This window comes from Apostichopus japonicus, chromosome 13 (genome assembly GCF_037975245.1).
Source record: "Apostichopus japonicus isolate 1M-3 chromosome 13, ASM3797524v1, whole genome shotgun sequence".
Taxonomy (NCBI): Eukaryota; Metazoa; Echinodermata; class Holothuroidea; order Aspidochirotida; family Stichopodidae; genus Apostichopus; species Apostichopus japonicus.
In genome coordinates this window covers 23,465,169-23,484,587 of record NC_092573.1, presented here as the reverse complement: position 1 = coordinate 23,484,587, position 19,419 = coordinate 23,465,169, and the positions used below count along the sequence as shown (strand labels likewise).

The 19,419-nt window shown below is 37.3% G+C and overlaps 2 protein-coding genes across 3 annotated transcripts in view; one reads left to right on the top strand and one right to left on the bottom strand.

The window, feature by feature from the left end:
• Positions 1-249: 249 nt before the first annotated feature.
• Positions 250-14,787, top strand: LOC139979092 (U3 small nucleolar ribonucleoprotein protein MPP10-like). Its single transcript, XM_071989757.1, has 10 exons — positions 250-401; positions 2,110-2,806; positions 3,375-3,580; positions 4,160-4,301; positions 4,830-4,971; positions 5,318-5,523; positions 5,752-5,865; positions 6,597-6,704; positions 7,307-7,540; positions 7,885-14,787. The coding sequence occupies exons 1-10, from the start codon at positions 304-306 to the stop codon at positions 8,032-8,034; spliced, it is 2,097 nt and encodes a 698-aa protein (XP_071845858.1). The 5' UTR covers positions 250-303; the 3' UTR covers positions 8,035-14,787.
• The window catches only part of LOC139979091 (protein mono-ADP-ribosyltransferase PARP6-like), a 66,060-nt gene continuing 55,309 nt past the window's right edge, over positions 8,669-19,419 (bottom strand). For both annotated transcript variants that reach the window (XM_071989755.1, XM_071989754.1), the window contains one exon: positions 8,669-17,933. In XM_071989755.1, the coding sequence (XP_071845856.1) occupies positions 17,834-17,933 (100 nt within the window). In that variant the 3' untranslated portion in view covers positions 8,669-17,833. The remainder of the gene's footprint in view (positions 17,934-19,419) is intronic.

Below are 19,419 nucleotides of genomic sequence, written 5' to 3'. Positions count from 1 at the left end.
ACCCGGCTCCCTCGCCACCCTCGGCTCACTCGCCACCCTCGTCTCGCTCGCCACCCTCGGCTCCCTCGCCACCCTCGGCTCCCTCGCCACCCCTCGGCTTCGGTTCCCTCGCCACCCCTCGCCACCCTCGGTTCCCTCGCCACTTTGCTCATCCACGCAATTCAGGCATACTACCCACATTTACTCTATCGCGCGGTTGTCACGTTACTGTCAGGTGACCGCATTATACCTACTTTTGAGTATAATTTGCTGTTTGCTAGCTCTGCCTGCTAGGTTCAGTCCAGTCAGTTTGAGAGTGACAAAATGGCGGCTTCCATAACCACATGTACCAGTGAGCAGACGCTCGAATCTATACATAAAAACTTCTTTACTGCTGTTCGTGCTCCCGAGAAGTTCATAAGGTGATAAATATCAGTTTGGCAGTGAAATTCAACGCTTTTAAACACCAGAAATCTATGTTCAATACTAACTTAGAGTAACGTGAAAGTTTCTAAGACATGTAGTGTGTGGCCTACACAGTCTACAATTAGGTAGGCTACACTAGAGCAATTAATTTTACAGAGAAAAACTGTAGACTATACTATAGCCCTAGTCCTAGTTTACCTTACATATAGCCTAGGACCTCTGTCAAGGCTAGAGCCTACACAATACAACGTAACTTGAGACCACTGCGAAGTTCGTCAGTCTAGGGCCTCCCATTCAGGCCTAGAATTCGCAATTGTATGTTACTTAGCCTAGTACTAGTATTAGCAGTAACAAATGCCAGTGTAGCTTCTAAAAAATCAACTGGCTAAAGTCATTTTGTAATGTTTTGACAATCATTTGCATCCAATAAGTGTCCATATATGCCTAGCCTAACCACAAAAAGGTAGACAGAAATAAATATCTGTGCATTTCCTGAGACTAACCAAAGTAGGGTGTCTCTGCTTGCAACTGTACCACTACCAGTTTCACAAAACTGTGCATCGATCAGTAATTACTTTGTTCCTCATGTTTCTTGTTGACCTGTCTGGATAGCTATATGCAAGTGTGTATGAACCTTTCGTAAGCTGGAATTGTCTCAAGACTTCGATGGTTCCACTTATCTATGTCCTCTATCAATTTATCATAGCTAGAACACCCACCCTGAAAACCTGTGGGTTATAATTGGACTATATACATGGACAGTTTTTTTTTATATTAAGTTTGTTGTTGCTGCTGTGAATTCCCAATCCTGTTGTAGAGAAAACTCAAGAAAACACAACGGCACACGGTGGTAGTGTATGCTCTACTGATCAATATCAATATATACTTAGTATTACTTAGGATTACATAGGCTTAGCTATTCTTAGGATTATTTACATAGTGACTTTCTATCTACCCAGTATCATAGGTATAGTAACTATTAACAATAGGCTAACCTGGATAAGGCCTTGGCATCTACCAAGAATGCATACAGTAGGTAATACTAATATGATTCATATCCATATACCCTACACTGTTTCAATGGCCTTACGTTTCTCTAGCATAGAACCTTGCCTTAGTTTTTGCACAATAATTGAAACATATTTATTCCTTAAATACCAAGGGCAAAAGAAATCTATGCGATTGTGATGTGTGTGTATGATTTTTGGGATTACATGAGATGCCCTTGGGAAGTGATAACTCACCATGCAAAGCATGGATGAGCTTCAAAATTGGTAATTAGATATCCCCTTTATATAGAAAGTTCTCAGCTGTTTTGATATTGAAGGTAGTATGTGTCATTTGAGCTTTACCTATGGCCAACACATGTAAACCTAGTACACAAACTTACCCAACAACCATAGCTTGGTGAATCTCATGGATGGGTGGTGGTAGGTTAATGAAAACTATTGTTCAGTAGTAGTTTTGGTGGAGGTCAAATGTCACTGGGGTCACCAGTAAGAAAAATCTGACAACCCTGTAAACAAGCTAACTCAAAAATAATTCAACTTTGGGGAATGTCATATTTAGTATGTTGATGACCCTTTGTAATTTCTTAGTTGCTTTCATTGTTGGGGGGGGGGGGGCAAAGATCATTTGATGTCACCAATACTTTTTAGGTCACATTAAATTTAATCAATTCACAATTCTCTTGTATTATTGCAGTACCCAAAGCAAACTTGGAGCAAGTTTAACAAAGAATACAAAGCACATATTTGATTTTGTGAACCAGCAGTGTAAGGATGATACGTTTCCAACTTGCCCATTGGATGAGCTGTTGACGGAGGGATTTGACGAGGAACAGATATGGCAAGAGATCGAACTCCTTAACGAACCTACAGTACAACATCTCCTTCAAAACATATCTAACGTGATTGCTAGAAAACATAAGTTAACATTTCTAGAAGAAGATCAAAAAAGGAATCAGGATGACAAAACTATTGGAGATGAACTTATGGAGGATGGAGAAGAGGATACACTCGAAAATACAAAGGGCAGATTAGAGGTCGACGGGTCTTCGGATGATGAAGTTGACTCGGACACAAACTTTGACATCGAAGATGTGGAGGAGAAACCTTCAAAATCTCGTCGAAAAGTAACCTTCAGACCGACTAGGACGATGCCATCGGTGGTAGATGATACATTCTTCAAATTGTCAGATATGGAACAATTTTTAGAGATGGAAGATGCAAAAGAGGAGAGAAAGAGACGGCAAGAGGAAGAGGGCAAAGAAGAAAGCGACGAAGATGAGTCTTCAGATGAAGAGGGAGATTTTGACTACTTTGAAGAGCTTGTGTCTACAGACGATGACATCAGCGACGATGATGACGACGATGATGATGAAGTCATTCTTTCCAGTAAGGTACAGAGCTTTTGCCAATACTTGTGTTACCTTAACGTCAGACGTGTAAGATTCACGCAGCACTTCATCGGTCAAATATTCACTGCTGTTTAGTACTAGTATGCATTACCAGTATCTCTCTCTTTGAAACCCAAATGTGAAAGAACTGTGATACTAAATAATACTATTTACATTTTTCCTGTTTTTGCCAAATCATATTTATCCCTCTACGGTTGTATAAGTTTAACAATTTTGTTGGTTTCAACCAGAGAGAAACCTTTGGTGAGAACAGTAGGGAAGGCCATTTGATGCATCATTTTTTTTTTCTTGATAAGTTTGCTCTAAAATGCCATCTTAACAATAACCTAAAATACAATGTGAATTTTTTCTTTCTTAATCTTAATTTGAAGATTGCTTAAGATTGACTGTAACTTGCCAAAATAAACATAAAATTGTATATATTTTTTTTAATTAAGTTGCTCTTTCATGTGATTGCAGCATGGCATCACAGTTTATCAGTCATTTTCTGTAATGACATTGATTAAACAGACTTTGTGATAACTGACAATTTTTACTTCCGTTGGCATAGCTTTCACCCAAGAAGATGCCCAGTACGAGAGATATGAAGTACACTGACTTCTTCCCTGCTCCAGAGGAAGCTGAAGAAGAGGAGCAAGATAATTTAAAGGACGAAGGAAGGAAGCTGGACAGAGAGGATGAGGAGGGTGTTTTGGAAGGAGGAGATGAGAAAGAGGCCGATGGAGATGATGATGATGATGATGAGGACGATAACCTGTGAGTGTTACTTGTTTTAATTGTCAAGCTTGTAAGGAATCTTCAAAATACAAAAGCAAAGAGACGCCAAAATTTATTATGGTCTGTCACTATTTCTTACATGGAGAAATTAACTCTAATTTGATCAGTAAATTTAGGATCAGTGATAAAGCATGACTGCTGGAAGTGCGGTTATTAAATTTATGTCATCATGTATTTCAAATCTTAATACTCTAAAACCTACATAACTCTAGCAAACGGCTCGCATTGTACTGTAGGTGCTACAAATTGATATTTCAACCTAGCTTAACAGCTGAGGGAGTTCATTAGTCTTTTGATTTCTCATAGCAGTTCAAGGTTTCCAATGGTGTTAAGAACTTCTATGGGTCATTTTTGCCATTTTTCCCTTACTACATTGATATGATGTAGGCTAGTAGCAGATATTGCACTGCAGAGCCATTAGCTTCTGCTAGGTAAAACAGGAAGCCCAGTACAAGAAGATGGAACCTGTGAATGTGACTACGTACTTTTGTGAGGGTCTTTGAGGGAAGTCATCTTAACTATACAGTAGCTGAAAAATGAAATTAATTTCTCTTTCAGTATGGAGGATGCTCAACTACGAAATTACCTGGCGATGAAAGCTGCCGAGGAATCAGAGAGTGATGGAGAGGATGCTGATGATGTACTCGGCAGAACTAAACCAGATGAAGAGAAGTCGTCCTTTGAAAAGAGACAGGAGAGGGTCAGTTCACCTATTCACTTCAGAGAATATTTGCTTTATAGTGGCTTTATAGTGTATTAGTGGTAGGCTAGCAGGCCTATCCATTAAATGCACAGATGACAATAGTAGTATTAGTGGTAGGCTAGCAGGCCTAACCATTAAAGATACAGATGACAAATATGTGTACACAGACAGTAATAACGTGTTTGATGAACATATTAAAAACACACAAGTTGGGTGGGCTTGTCACTCTCGTGGTCACCTGGTACTTGGTTCTAAACCTACCATTTCTTCAAAGTAATGGTGGATGAATTTGGTATTTTCTGAAATTGTATATCATGTTCTCGGCACAACATTTGATTTACAGCTGTACTGCCATGATGATGAAGCAAAGTGTTGTAGTGCTGTGATGTTCTTTGAAATTGATTAATCTACAGCTCATTTCTCATGCAGACTATAACATGTCCAAAACAACGTAATTGGTTGTTAGGTCTAGTCCACTACAGAGGTTCTTAACTTCTGATTTTATCTTTACCCTCTTTGACACAGTTGAGGGAGAGAATCCAACAACTGGAGGAGTCAAACATCTCTGCGAAGCCCTGGCAGATGATCGGAGAGGTTGCAGGAAGGAAACGACCAGACAACAGCCTCTTAGAGGAGAGATTAGACTTTGAAGTTGGCAGTAGACCAGGTATCCATGGTTACAAATTATTACCCTTCCCTCCATACACATCAAGCATATAAACATGTTCATTCTTGAGATTTTTTGAAGTGAAGAACAATATCACATATTTAACTGCATTTGGTGTGTTTCCGGGTTTCTACCCACAGGGGTGATGTTCTACTTTAAACATCAGTTGGGACTTTAGGGCGGACTGCCAAAAAAACATGTGACTTTTGCTAAATGTCAGTCTTTATGTGCAGTCGTCCACATTTACTACTCTCTTAATTGAACAAGGCGAAGGGACAAGGTCCGACAGAGAAATCTTGACCGATCACCGTTTCATATTTTTTACAATTTTTCTTGAAAACGATAGCTCCGGTAATAACTGAGGAAACCACAGAGAGTATAGAGACTTTGATCATGCAGAGAATCAAGGACCAAGCCTGGGACGACGTGGAGAGGAAGATCAAACCAAAGGAAGAGGCGTTTGAGTTCAAGAAGAGGGTGACTCTAGATCAAGAGAAGAGCAAGATGAGTCTGGGACAAATCTACGAGCAGGAATACCTGAAAAAGGCACAGGTTAGTCTCACACATGGCTTGAGATGAAAGAATCATTGTATCAATGTATCATTTGATCCATCGTTTTTCATTACCGATGCATTGCACATCCAACCTGCAGGGGGACAAAAACTATTATCCTAACACACTGTAACATACACAAACTGGAGCCTATATATATATCATGTGTACGCCGTGATTGATCCAATCATTGACTCACACGTTTCTCTTTTCACCGTATTTCGGCAGGATAATCCTGAGGAAGAGAAAGAAGATCCTGCCCATCAAGAGATTCAGAAGATGATGGATTCGCTTTTCCTCAAGCTCGACGCTCTCTCCAATTATCACTTCACCCCAAAACCTGTGAGTAAACAGGATTCTTATAGACCTAATAATACAACCATCACACAGTGAGATGAGGTGAAGCATATATAACTCCTAGGCAGAATCGTTGTTGAAAGCACAAAGACGATCTTAATATCAGCAACGTACAGAATACGAGGGAGAGAGTATGGGATGGCTGATCAAGATATAATGAAGAAGAGGGGACGTGAGCTAGGGGGGTATTAGATTGGCAACGGTAGAACGGAGAATGACAAGGGAGAAATTAGGGGATAGTTAACATCACATAAATAAAAAGTTGTTATTCATGTAAGCTGGACTTCACGTCTTATTGCTATGCAGTCCTAGCCAGGTAGCAAGTTATTGGCCAGTTTTGATGCACGTTTCTAGCCAGCTAGTTTCTTACAGAGACTTTCTAGCCGAGCTTACTAGCTGTTAAATTCTGAATACCCCTTGTCCCCTTCCACGTTATGCTAGCGTAAGTCTATTTATAGCACCCCCCCAGGTACCCCCTCACAGGCTTGAAATTGGTGGGTCATGCCAATGTTCAGTTGTGTTAGGAGTGTGATTGGTGCCACTCCCAGCATCATGAAAATGGTTGTGGTGAGAGTTATTGGAGCAATCATGGCCCTCATCCACCCCTAATTATCTGGCGTGCTGTACTATTTCTTCCCACAATCTTGTTTGACAGGGTTTTGGTTTCCACGAATCAATGGTTTCTATTTTTATCGTCTTGCTTTATCTCATCTCAGGCTGTTCCAGAGTTGAAGATTGTCACAAATGTACCAGCAATATCTATGGAAGAAGTGCAACCCATCAGCGTGACAGATGCTACATTACTCGCCCCCGAAGAAGTCAAGGTATTACCAGAAAATTTCATTGAGATTTCCTTGACAAAAACATTTAAAAAGGGCTAAATTAGATTTTTTTTTTTTTTTTTTTTTAAAGTGTGTGAATGTTCATAATCTTTGTGGAATCTCTTTGTGTTCTACTATGTCAGTTTTTCTGGGTTATGCGGTCTCCATAGATTTCCCTACATTTTGTTAAACCGGCCCAAACTTAACCTTCTGTAAGCACACCTGCTGACTGGGAGATCCCCATCCACTAATGTAAAATGAAAAACATTTTTTTCACGACAACATACTGAGGTATGATCATAAATGACTTGAAGCTGTTGCTTAGATTGAAGATCAGATCCCACAGTTGCTACAGCTTGGATCCCTTACAGTGGGATCAGATCCTGTCTTTGTTAGTGTCCTTTTGCTACATTGTGTTTGCCAATGTTTGGATCACATTCAGTCACTGATCCAACATTTCCCTCTGAAGAGGGGACTCAAGTTATCCCCTACCCTAACGGTAGATAACAAAATTAAATATCTGCATTAGACAAAATCAGTTGAGTCATCACTGCTTTGAGTCTGTACTTGTTAAAATTGTTTTCTTTTCTTCTTCATCTTTATAGGAAAAACCCAGGTCAGAGGTCAAAGGTGATACCGAAAAAACCCAAACAGATAGAAAACGAGAGAGGAGACTGAAGAAGAAGGGTCAGAAGGTGAGAGCGCAAGTGAGAGAAAGAAGAGAGAGAGATGCGGAGAAGAATAAACCGGAGACGAAAATAACCGGCAGTAAAGATGCGGCCATGGAAAAACTGGAGAAAGCCAGCCGGAAATCGTCTAATAAAACATCGATCGTTAAGGTGAGTTTAATAAAAAAGGAGTGCATTAAATTAGAGAATAATTACTTAAAGTTGTTATTCTTTTTCAAAAGAAGTATTTCTAGTGTCCATTTCCATGACTTCCAAGATTTCCATTGTTGACAGTCTTTTGCCCGTTCTGATATGACAGAGCATACAGCTTTCAACTTCAAACCTGATACGGTTTTGATGGAGGTAACCATCAAAACATATTTTGCAGGGGGAGGAGGGAACCCCTCAACTAACACCCTCAAGAGTCTTCTCCTGTCTTCAGATAAACTATGGTACCCAGAGAGAGAGAAACGTTGTAAGGTTATTTCTTACTGCTTTTTGGGTTTGTCTTTTAGGATGACAAGAACATGGATAAGAAGCTCTTGACCTCATCGAAGGCATTTTTCAGTAAATTACAAGAGGAGGCCGCCTCTGAAGTCAAAAGCCTTCAGAAGAGGAAGAAGCTGACAGATGTTACCGTCTCATCTAAGAAGCTTAAACTGTGAGACGTCCGTGAAATGTGATAACAAAGGTCACCATTCCTTGCTTATGGCAGCACCCGACGTGAAGGTCTTCCAAAGAGAGAATGTCGTTGATTTCATCGTCTTGGAGTAAGAGCATAAAATGTGACATTTTAAGGTCACTGGTGGCCACTCTCAGGTGAAGGAATGCCACATCTGAGGTCAAAGGTCAACCAGTAGGGGAAAAATGTTGACAGATGTTACTATGTCTGCTGACAAGCCGGTGCATGAGATGTGCAGTCAAAGTTTGTCGTTTGTCAGATGAGGTTGGCAGAGAAAGCCAATATCCATTGTTAGGCCAACTGGTCCTGCATGTTGCAGTGGCCTCAAGAAAGGACTTCTATTTTCATCACAAAGTGTCTATTGGCCCAAGCTTTGGTATTCTGGTGAGCAAGAAGAACTATGCTCCCAAGCCAAGCAGAAGACACTCAAGATGTTAGATTGCATAAAAAAATATCTGTATTTTTGGAAAGTTTTTCATCAGAAGCCTATCTAGTATGTCAGAATCATCACAAACTCATTTGTTGGTAACATAGGATACGAAGGCAATATAATACAATATATAATATGAAATAGGAGGGTCAATAGAATAAAACATTCAATGCTTGAAATTTATTATTTTTCGTTTTTTGTTTATTATACTTTATTTTCCTTTCACCTTATTTTCTTACAACTCTCTAAATTCCAATTACTTTATAAAAGCATTCAAACACTGTCAGCTGTCATACATACATACATTTCCAACTCTCAACTTTTTCATGATTTTTCTTGAAGCATATTAAATAGACCCTAGCTTAGTGCAAATGTGAAAGAAATTACATATGTAAAGGAAATAGTACAGTTTCACCATAAGAGTTTTAGTGTTTGTTAACTGCATAGACAGAACACATGTAATAATTGTGTTTGTAACCTCCTTATTTTTCGAATCCAAGTAAAGCCAGCTACAAGAAATAACCCCCAATTTAGAAATAAGGCTCTGATCACTGTCTCCCGGCCTCACCACCCCCTCCCCCCCTTATAAGCCAGTATGAGGACAGCCCAAATCCAGCAAATAAGAACAAAAATCCAATTCAAGAGATAATACCAGCACTATCACTTTAAAAACAGAAACTAAAAGAACAAGCAACAAATGTCAAACAGTAAATTAATAGAGCAAAACAGAACAAGAAACTATTATAACATAACCATAACTTAAGACAAAACCAGTAGAGCAAAGAGTTGATTGAACAACAAATTTTGAGAACATTTCCTAATGAAACAGAAAAAAAATCATTACTTATATATGTAAAATATATGTATGTGTCCCAATAGAAGAAAAACTGCCATCAGAAGTAAACACATTCAATGTCTGCACCCAACGTAAGCTTCCCAAATTAGATATAAAAAAATACATCAAATTCTATTTTAAAAAATCTGCCAGCTCACCATACAGCTTCAATAGTCAGATATCCCTTCAGTATGAACTGTTGCCGTTTGCTTCAAAAGTGGTCCTAGTTTCTGCTTTGATTTTTTCCTTTGCATGGTTAAAATCAGACTCATCTATTCCTTATTTTAAAAGAACAAACATCTTTAAAAAAATGAAAAAAGTTTCAATCTAATGGCAAGAAATATTGAAATGATATTTCATTGGAGTTAAAATATATACTTTTCTAAACTTTGATTTGAGCTGAAATCTTTCCATAATGGCAACACCAACAACTTATCCCTACCCTCCATCTTAACAAACAGAAGGCATATTTCATGAGACAACCAACAGAAAACAGTTACTCATTAAACAACTTCACAAGCCCCCCCCCCACCCCCCTCCAACATCCCCAATGCCAATAATGCAACAATAAGTTATCACTGTTGACAAAAAATAAATTTGGTAATTTGAGGATGCACTCTCAAATTAACAGCAAGACTGTATTGCATAGCTCAGAGAGGATATTATTTGTGGTACCCTGTAAAACTCACTAATTAATGAGAAATTTTATGCTGACACTAACAAATAACTATTCACCATTGTTAAAGACTATTTTAAATTAATTTTTTTGCTGGTAAAAGTAGTTTTTGGGAAGCATTTTTTTGTTATGTTCTCCTTCTTGCCACCTTCCTCGTTCTTCTTTAATCTCTTCTAAACTCATTCTCAACAAAGTTTTCAACCATAGTCTGGTCCTTACAGCATTCCTCTGATCCAATTTACATCTATTTACAATAATATATACAGTAGAAAAAAAGAGGACAATCGTTTTTGTATAATCCAAGCATGAAAAGTGAACAAATTCAAAGTACTTTTTAAAGTTAAGAGTTTTTCATAACAATAGGATGAAACACACTGTCGTACCCAATTATGACAACTCTAAACCCTTTCCGTTCACAGTGCAAGAAAAAATGGCTTTTATATTGGCACTGCATTCCAAACAATTAACGATATGCATAGCATAATACTGGATTAACATTGTTAATTAATTTGGACAATTATCCATTAAGAGGAATTCAATACACATGATACCACATTAAACTGCTATGATTAGTGAATGATTTTATTTTTTTAAGTTTTAAAATACCTGGAGTATCAGGTGTGTTCTATGACACAACCGACCTCTCACACAGAGACTTAGAAAAGAAGATGAAGAAAGTACACAGAGCACCGCAAAACCTTAAAGCAAATCCCTGATTTCACGTAATTTCATTTACCAACTTTTTTTACTCCCACATTTGAAATTAAAAATATAACAAGAGCCCAAGGGCACTGTGGTTCCTTGCTTGGGGTATATGACAATACACATATTATCAAGCAAGATTGGGCTCAAATAGTCCAAGCAATTGTGGCCCTACATGTACGCATAAAGTAACCAACACTATAGCCAACACTTTTGTGATCACAAAATGTGATCGGATTTTTGATCAAAAGGCACTTTTGAGATCTAAATATGGCGTCGAAAATGTAAGAAGTATAAGGTCACCTACAAGCGGGTCAACAGATATGATAACATTGGTGACCACAGATGACATGACCTTTAAGTTTGAAAATGTTCCACCACCCCATTCACAACTTGTCCCAAATTATCAACCGTGTCACACCTTGGTATTGGGATTTAATTGCATTAAATGTCTAAAACTTAACTTTGAACTTGTATACATAACTTCACACACAAAGGTCACCCGTAGGTCAACCAATTGACATTTTTGATCGGTGAGACCTAAACGGAGCATCAAAACTCTAAAAATTCAAACATGTTTTCTTTGCCCATTTTCTAAATAAAAAATACTAGTTTTTTAACATTAGCTGACCTTTGGTGACCTTGGATAACATGACCGCTAAGTTGGAAAATATTCCCCTATACCATTCGCAACTTGTCCAAAAAAATCAACCTTGTCACACCTTGGCACTGGGAGTTATTGCCTGAAATGTCTGAAAATTAACTTTGACCTCGTATAACTTCACACACAAAGCTCATCGAGGGGTCAACCTGTTGACATTTATGACCAGAAGGTACCTTTAACATCTGAAAATAGCATCGAAACTGTAAAAATCCCCAAAACACGAAAAGGTCACCAGAGGTCAAATTGAGGTCAAGGGTCACCCAGATGTGGGTGGACAATTGGATTACGTAGAAGCAACTCCCAACCCTAACTGACAATTCGTTCTCAAGTTATCGCAAAAATACTAGTTTTTTATCATTAATTGACCTTTGGTGACCTTGGATCACATGACCGTTAAGTTGGAAAATATTACCCTATACCATTTGCAACTACTCCAAAAATATCAACCGTGTCACACCTTGGAACTGGGAGTTATTGCATTAAATGTCTGAAAATTAACTTTGACCTCGTATAACTTCGCACACAAAGGTCACACGGGGGTCAACCCATTGACATTTATGATCAGAAGGTACCTTTAACATCTGAAAATAGCATCGAAACTATAAAAATCCACAAAATACAAAAAGGTCACCAGAGGTCAAATTGAGGTCAAGGGTCACCCAGATGCGGGTCGACAATTGGATTACATTGAAGCAACTCCCAACCCTAACGGACAATTTGTTCTCAAGTTATCGCAAAAATACTAGTTTTTTATCATTAATTGACCTTTGGTGACCTTGGATCACATGACCGTTAAGTTTGAAAATATTACCCTATACCATTTGCAACTACTCCAAAAATATCAACCATGTCACACCTTGGAACTGGGAGTTATTGCATTACATGTCTGAAAATTAACTTTGACCTCGTATAACTTCGCACACAAAGGTCACACGGGGGTCAACCCATTGACATTTATGATCAGAAGGTACCTTTAACATCTGAAAATAGCATCGAAACTGTAAAAATCCACAAAACACAAAAAGGTCACCAGAGGTCACCAGAGGTCAAATTGAGGTCAAGGGTCACACAGATGCGGGTCGACAATTGGATTACATTGAAGCAACTCACAACCCTAACGGACAATTTGTTCTCAAGTTATCGCAAAAATACTAGTTTTTTATCATTAATTGACCTTTGGTGACCTTGGATCACATGACCGTTAAGTTTGAAAATATTCCCCTATACCATTTGCAACTTGTCCAAAAATATCAACCACGTCACACCTTGGAACTGGGAGTTATTGCATTAAATGTCTGAAAATTAACTTTGACCTCGTATAACTTCGCACACGAAGGTCACACGGGGGTCAACCCATTGACATTTTTGATCGGAAGGTACCTTTGGTATCCAAATCTAGCATCAAAACCAAACATTTTCTTTTTTGCTCGTTTCCTCCCAAAATAAGCACATTTTTTCTAATGTGACCTTTGACCTTTTGACCTTGGTTTCAGATGTAGTTTAATCTCCTGATTCCAAAAAACAAAACGACAAGTCTGTGCAACCATCCTAACTCCGACCGAAAAACTTTGACCCCATATAACTTCGCACATAAAGGTCACACGGGGTCAACCTATTGACATTTATGTTCAGAAGGTACCTTTGACATCTGAAAATAGCATCAAAACTGTAAAAATCCCCAAAAACATGTAAAGGTCACCAAAGGTCAAATTGAGGTCAAGGGTCACCCAGGTGCGGGTCGACAATTGGATTACATTGAAGCAACTCCCAACCCTAACGGACATTTCGTTCTCAAGTTATCGCAAAAATACTAGTTTTTTATCATTAATTGACCTTTGTTGACCTTCGATCACATTACCGTTATGTTTGGAAACGATGCCTTACCCCATTCACAACTACTCCCAAAATATCAACCATGTCGGACCCTGTCAATGGGAGTTATTGCTGTTTTTAATATATTGGTTTTTGGCATCTAACTGACCTTTGGTGACCTTTGCGGGCACCAAAAACAATAGGGATCTTCCTCTTACTATGGGCTATCCACCCAACAAGTTTCATCATGATACATCATTTCCTTATTGAGATATCGTGTACACAAGCCAAGCGTCACATACACACACACACACACACACACACACACACATACACACACACACACACACGCCAAGTTGAACGCATAGGTTCCTTGCTTTGCAAAAAGCAAGGAACCAAAAATTGTGATTTCAGCTCTAAAATTTGTAACGTCAATATTAAAATAATGCCATGAATATTATAATAGTACCATCAATATTAAATTGATATCATCAATTTTCAAATGACAACAATGATATTAAAAGGATACCATGAAAATGATACCATAAACATTAAAATGATACCATCAACATAAAAAATGATACCATTCATATTAAAAATGATACCATTAATATTAAAAATGATACCATTCATATTAAAAATGATACCATTCATATTAAAAATGATACCATTCATATTTAAGTGACACTATCAACATTAAAAATGATACCATTTTATAGTAAAATGATACTACCAATATTACAATGATACCTATAAGTGAATGTGAATGTTTACCAATGAACAGCATTATACAATGATGTTTTTTTTTGTAACCTATGGATCACAAATAAATCAGCCAATTAACTTATGTCTTAATATCTTTTAAGGTAAACATTTTATCAAATCATACAGCTACAACGGAAAACTTAAAAATATCACCAGTACTTCCTTATTTACGTTAATTGTTCTTGACATATTGCCTCACGTAAGTCGTCTACGAGATTCCTCGTTAATGAAGACGGCCATCCTAGCCTTAACCGACAATATTAACTTTACCTTAACTTGAATGTGTTATTATCTTTCAAACCAATTTCAAAACCCAGTTACATTACAATAAAACTGTCCTCACTTAAAATGAATTACTCTAGTTACAAGTTCACTGAGCAGTTTTTTTTTTTCTCTTTACAAACTCGGGTGGCCTCAGTACCATTATGAATTTAACTCTTTTTTTCCCCATAAATTTACATTAAAGATCCCAAAAAAACCATACCAGCATTTAGTTTATTTAGTTTTTTACCTAAAATAAATAGCAGAGAAAGATAGATGAGTTATTTTGCACAGATGAATAAAGTCTCGATGTTACAGATATCTTGTACAGGTATCAGCTACAGGAATCAGGGACAGATACAGGTATCTTATGAGGGCAACGTACAAATTTCATCTTTTGCTAAAAGAGAGCAATACAAACAAAGGAAAAGGAATGAAAAAAATATAATTCTAAAGTGAAAAGTAGAAAGAAAATATTGACTACAAGGGCTTCTATAAGAAGTTATTATCTGCACTGGTTGGTATTGCAAAAATGGAAAATTTAAATTACAGATTAACCAAAGAGAATAAAACAACAGTAAAAAAAAAAAACTCTCAAACAACAACAACAGAAAAAGTTGAAGAGAAAAAAAAAGATGGAACTAAAAAGTCTTAGCTTTAAACATATGCAAAGAATGAAATGACTGCGGACAATATTGCAACATTTTTCTCAAGATTTGAAGACCATTTTAATTCAAATATGAATCAAATATGGTTCAAAAGAAACCAACCAATTTCATCATTTTACAACCAAATATTTTGATGTAAGTACAATTGTTTGGTCTCAAGGCCACCCCATGTTAGCATTCACATTATCCACTGATATGATTTTTGAATGGGCGGGGACCCAAACAATCATATCATCTTGTAAGGGTCACCAAGGGTCATTTGAAGTTATTTATTCCTATAGTACTATTAATTCAGTATTGATAAACTACACCTCACAACTTTCCAAACTCAAGTAGTTGTATTCCTTTTTTCTTCTTTTTCTTTACAAGTTTTTATGATTTCATTACATATGCTAAAGTTCATTCCAAATGGCAAAGTTGAAGGTTTAAAAACATCCAGATTTGCAAATAAACCTCACAAACTCAGTAAACTGCCCCCCCCCCCCACAACAAAACTCACCAGTATAGTTAATATGTACAGGTATGACCCTCTCCCTTAAATTTGTCAAACATTACATGATAAATGATCTAAAGAGAACTAAATTACTGCATCACAGACCCTGTAAGATATGTAGAAAAATTAGTGTGTATAGCACCAAGTATATGGTTATCACCAAATTACCAGCATTTGTAAATTTATCTTCCTTTCAACTCAATCATCTCTCCTAGGTACCGTTGTGGCTCTCATCTTTGAACCATCTTTCTCCTGCATGATTACATCTTCTACTTATTTCATACTATCCCAGCTCCTTTCATTCATACTTTCATTCATACTATCCTCCATTCATTCATACTATCCCTCCTCCATTCATTCATACTATCCTCCATTCATTCATACTATCCATTCATTCATACTATCCTCCTTTCATTCATACTTTCCATTCTCCATTCATTCATACTACCCCTTCTTTCATTCATACTATCCTCCTTTCATTCATACTGAGCCTTTTTATCTTACATTCCATATTTATTTCTATATAAATTACAATGCTACTCTATTCTTATTCTCCTTGCATAATTCTACTTCATCCCTCCCCACTTAATATATTTTCCTTCAGCAATGCACCTATTCATTCCCCTTACAGAATCCATCTTCTTTCATACTGAGCCTCAATTTCTTCATACAATTCAGAGCCCATTTCCATCATACTAAGCCTCTCTACTTTATTTTTCTTTTTCTTGTCATACTTTTTCCTTCATACTGAGCCTCCTCTCCTTCATACTTAGCCCCGTTTTCCATCACACTAAGCCTCTTTGCCGTCATACTACTTTCGCCGGAATGCTTTCTTCATTTGGTGACTTCTGTTACCTCTCTCCTTTCAAAACATCCCTCTCTCACACTAATACCCCATCATTGTTAAAGATATTTACCCCTCGCTTCAATCCAACCAACTCTTTCTCTCTTCATACTTTTTTCATTAACATCTGACTATCTAGTCTTTCGTTTTGTTCGCTTTCCCTTATTTACCTGTCAATTTTACCTCAGCCTGTACATAATTCTTCACATTATTGGCAAAACAGCAGCAGCGGTACATTATTCTTCAATACTTGATATATTATGATATCTAATAAAGACAGTCACCACTGAATGCGCAATATTTAATACTATATAAAGTATCTTGCCTTGGGACATAAACACTCATATCGACCCACAACACAAGATTTTGATCAATTTCTAAAACACAAGCTGTGAATTCTGGCAAATCCTTCATACAACAGTTTTTTAATCTACTTCTGTTTTCCCTAAGATACTAACCAATGAGGCAAATATTGCATCAATTCAAAGTGTCTCTATTTCAAATTTTGTGCTACTGTATAATGCTTCCCCCCCCCCCCCCCCTCTTCATGAATGGAAGAAAGTTTCCTTCCAGTCCAACATTTCGAAAAGACATCTTCAACCGTGAATGTCACAAACAAACACAAATATTAACTAGGGTATCGAAAGGGACTTTTAATCAATTTTGCCTCTAGGGTGTCTACGATTCTTGAACTTTACAATCAACCTGATGAATTGCTCTCAACGTAATTACATACAAGTGTTTAGTTCCTTCATTTTTGTCTTTCTCCAAAAGCATACGTTAACAGATTTTTCAAAGAAAATGTTCCACTTGAAACAACAAGTTGAGACTTTGCTATCCTGTATGCATACATGAAATATTAACAATATGATTGGCATATATGATCAAATTTAACCTTTGCGGCTGAAATCCACGAGATGATAAAGTTACATACAAGACAGGCTGTATCATCAATGAATCGGGTGTAATACTACGATCCACTTTGCTTTAGGACAAATTTTGGTTCCCAAAAATTTACCATCTCGCTTTTCCTCATGTTTCCATGATCTTGTGTGGGCATTTAGTCTGACTTTGTCTGCCTCCTTCTGTTCCCCTTCCTCTTAACCCCCCCCTCCCCGACTCCTGTGTGGGCACACTGTGTTAGTGTCTGTTAGTGTCTGTGTTAGTGTCTTGACCTGACAACTGTTTTAAAACTACCATAACCTGCAAAGTAATACATCGATTCTCTGCGGAAGTCAAAAGTACTGTAAGAAATGAAGAAAGACCCCCGACCTGTTTTAGTTCTAGACTTAAGACCAGGCTGGACCTGTAGAGGATACACGCCCCCCCTGCAGATGTGAGGCTGGGGGGATCCCAGGGGATACACCACACTGCTGCGCTAGCGTACCCCTTTTGGATTCAACATCACACTACAATCATCGCCTACCTCTCTCTCAACTGCATCCACTTCCAAACGGAAGGTTCATCTCAACGGCGCAAAGTATAACGTATCGGTCATTATTTCCATCTTTGTAAAAAATCACTCCTCCCCTTTATAAATCGGTCGGTCTACTCTTCCGTTCCCGGCATTCATCATTTCAGAATTAAATACATTTCAGTTTCGTCACGCGAGTTGAACTATTTTGAGTTTTTTCATAACGGCTGATATTCTTCACAGGCGGCCAATATTTCCTTTAGGTATTTCTCTTGAGTTGTGTCGACTCCTTGATCTCCAACTTTACCATCCTCGTACCTAAAGATGCAGAAAAATAAATGACAGTTTTAGTTTACCTTAAAGCAGAGAAGTAAACTCAAGCATTAACAAGGCTTATTAAATGGTTTCTATATATGGCGACAATACTTAATAAACTTCAAACAAAAATGAGTAGAAATGAAAGCCTTGTTTGAATATAAAGCAGACTACAACATTTCTGTCCTCAAAGAAAAATTTTCTGTTGCAACATATATCTATTAATAGTATCATTTGCATAATCATTTGACACAACAAATGACAAGAAGAGCAGGCCTTTTTAATCAAAAGTTCTGAGCATTTTTTTTGTAACAGTTTTGTAGGAAATGATTCTTAAGACAACCTTATGTAAATATAACATATACATCATAAAGAGATTGACCCCCTTGACCCCTGACCTTATGGAAATATAACATATAGATCATAAAGAGATCATCCCCTTGACCCTTAACCTTATAGAAATATAACATATAGATCATAAAGAGATCATCCCCCTTGACCCTTAACCTTATAGAAATATAACATATAGATCATAAAGAGATCATCCCCTTGACCCTTGACCTTATGTAGATATAACATATATATAGATCATAAAGAGATCATCCCCTTGACCCTTAACCTTATGTAAATATAACATATAGATCATAAAGAGATCATCCCCTTGACCCTTGACCTTATGTAAATATAACATATATATAGATCATAAAGAGATCATCCCCTTGACCCTTGACCTTATGTAAATATAACATATAGATCATAAAGAGATCATCCCCTTGACCCTTGACCTTATGTAGATATAACATATAGATCATAAAGAGATCATCCCCCTTGACCCTTAACCTTATAGAAATATAACATATAGATCATAAAGAGATCATCCCCCTTGACCCTTGACCTTATGTAAATATAACATATAGATAGATCATAAAGAGATCATCCCCTTGACCCTTGACCTTATAGAAATATAACATATAGATCATAAAGAGATCATCCCCTTGACCCTTGACCTTATAGAAATATAACATATAGATCATAAAGAGATCATCCCCCTTGACCCTTGACCTTATGTAAATATAACATATAGATAGATCATAAAGAGATCATCCCCTTGACCCTTAACCTTATGGAAATATAACATATAGATCATAAAGAAATCATCCCCTTGACCCTTGACCTTATGTAGATATAACATATATATAGATCATAAAGAGATCATCCCCTTGACCCTTAACCTTATAGAAATATAACATATAGATCATAAAGAAATCATCCCCTTGACCCTTGACCTTATGTAGATATAACATATATATAGATCATAAAGAGATCATCCCCTTGACCCTTAACCTTATAGAAATATAACATATAGATCATAAAGAGATCATCCCCTTGACCCTTGACCTTATGTAAATATAACATATATATAGATCATAAAGAGATCATCCCCTTGACCCTTGACGTTATAGAAATATAACATATAGATCATAAAGAG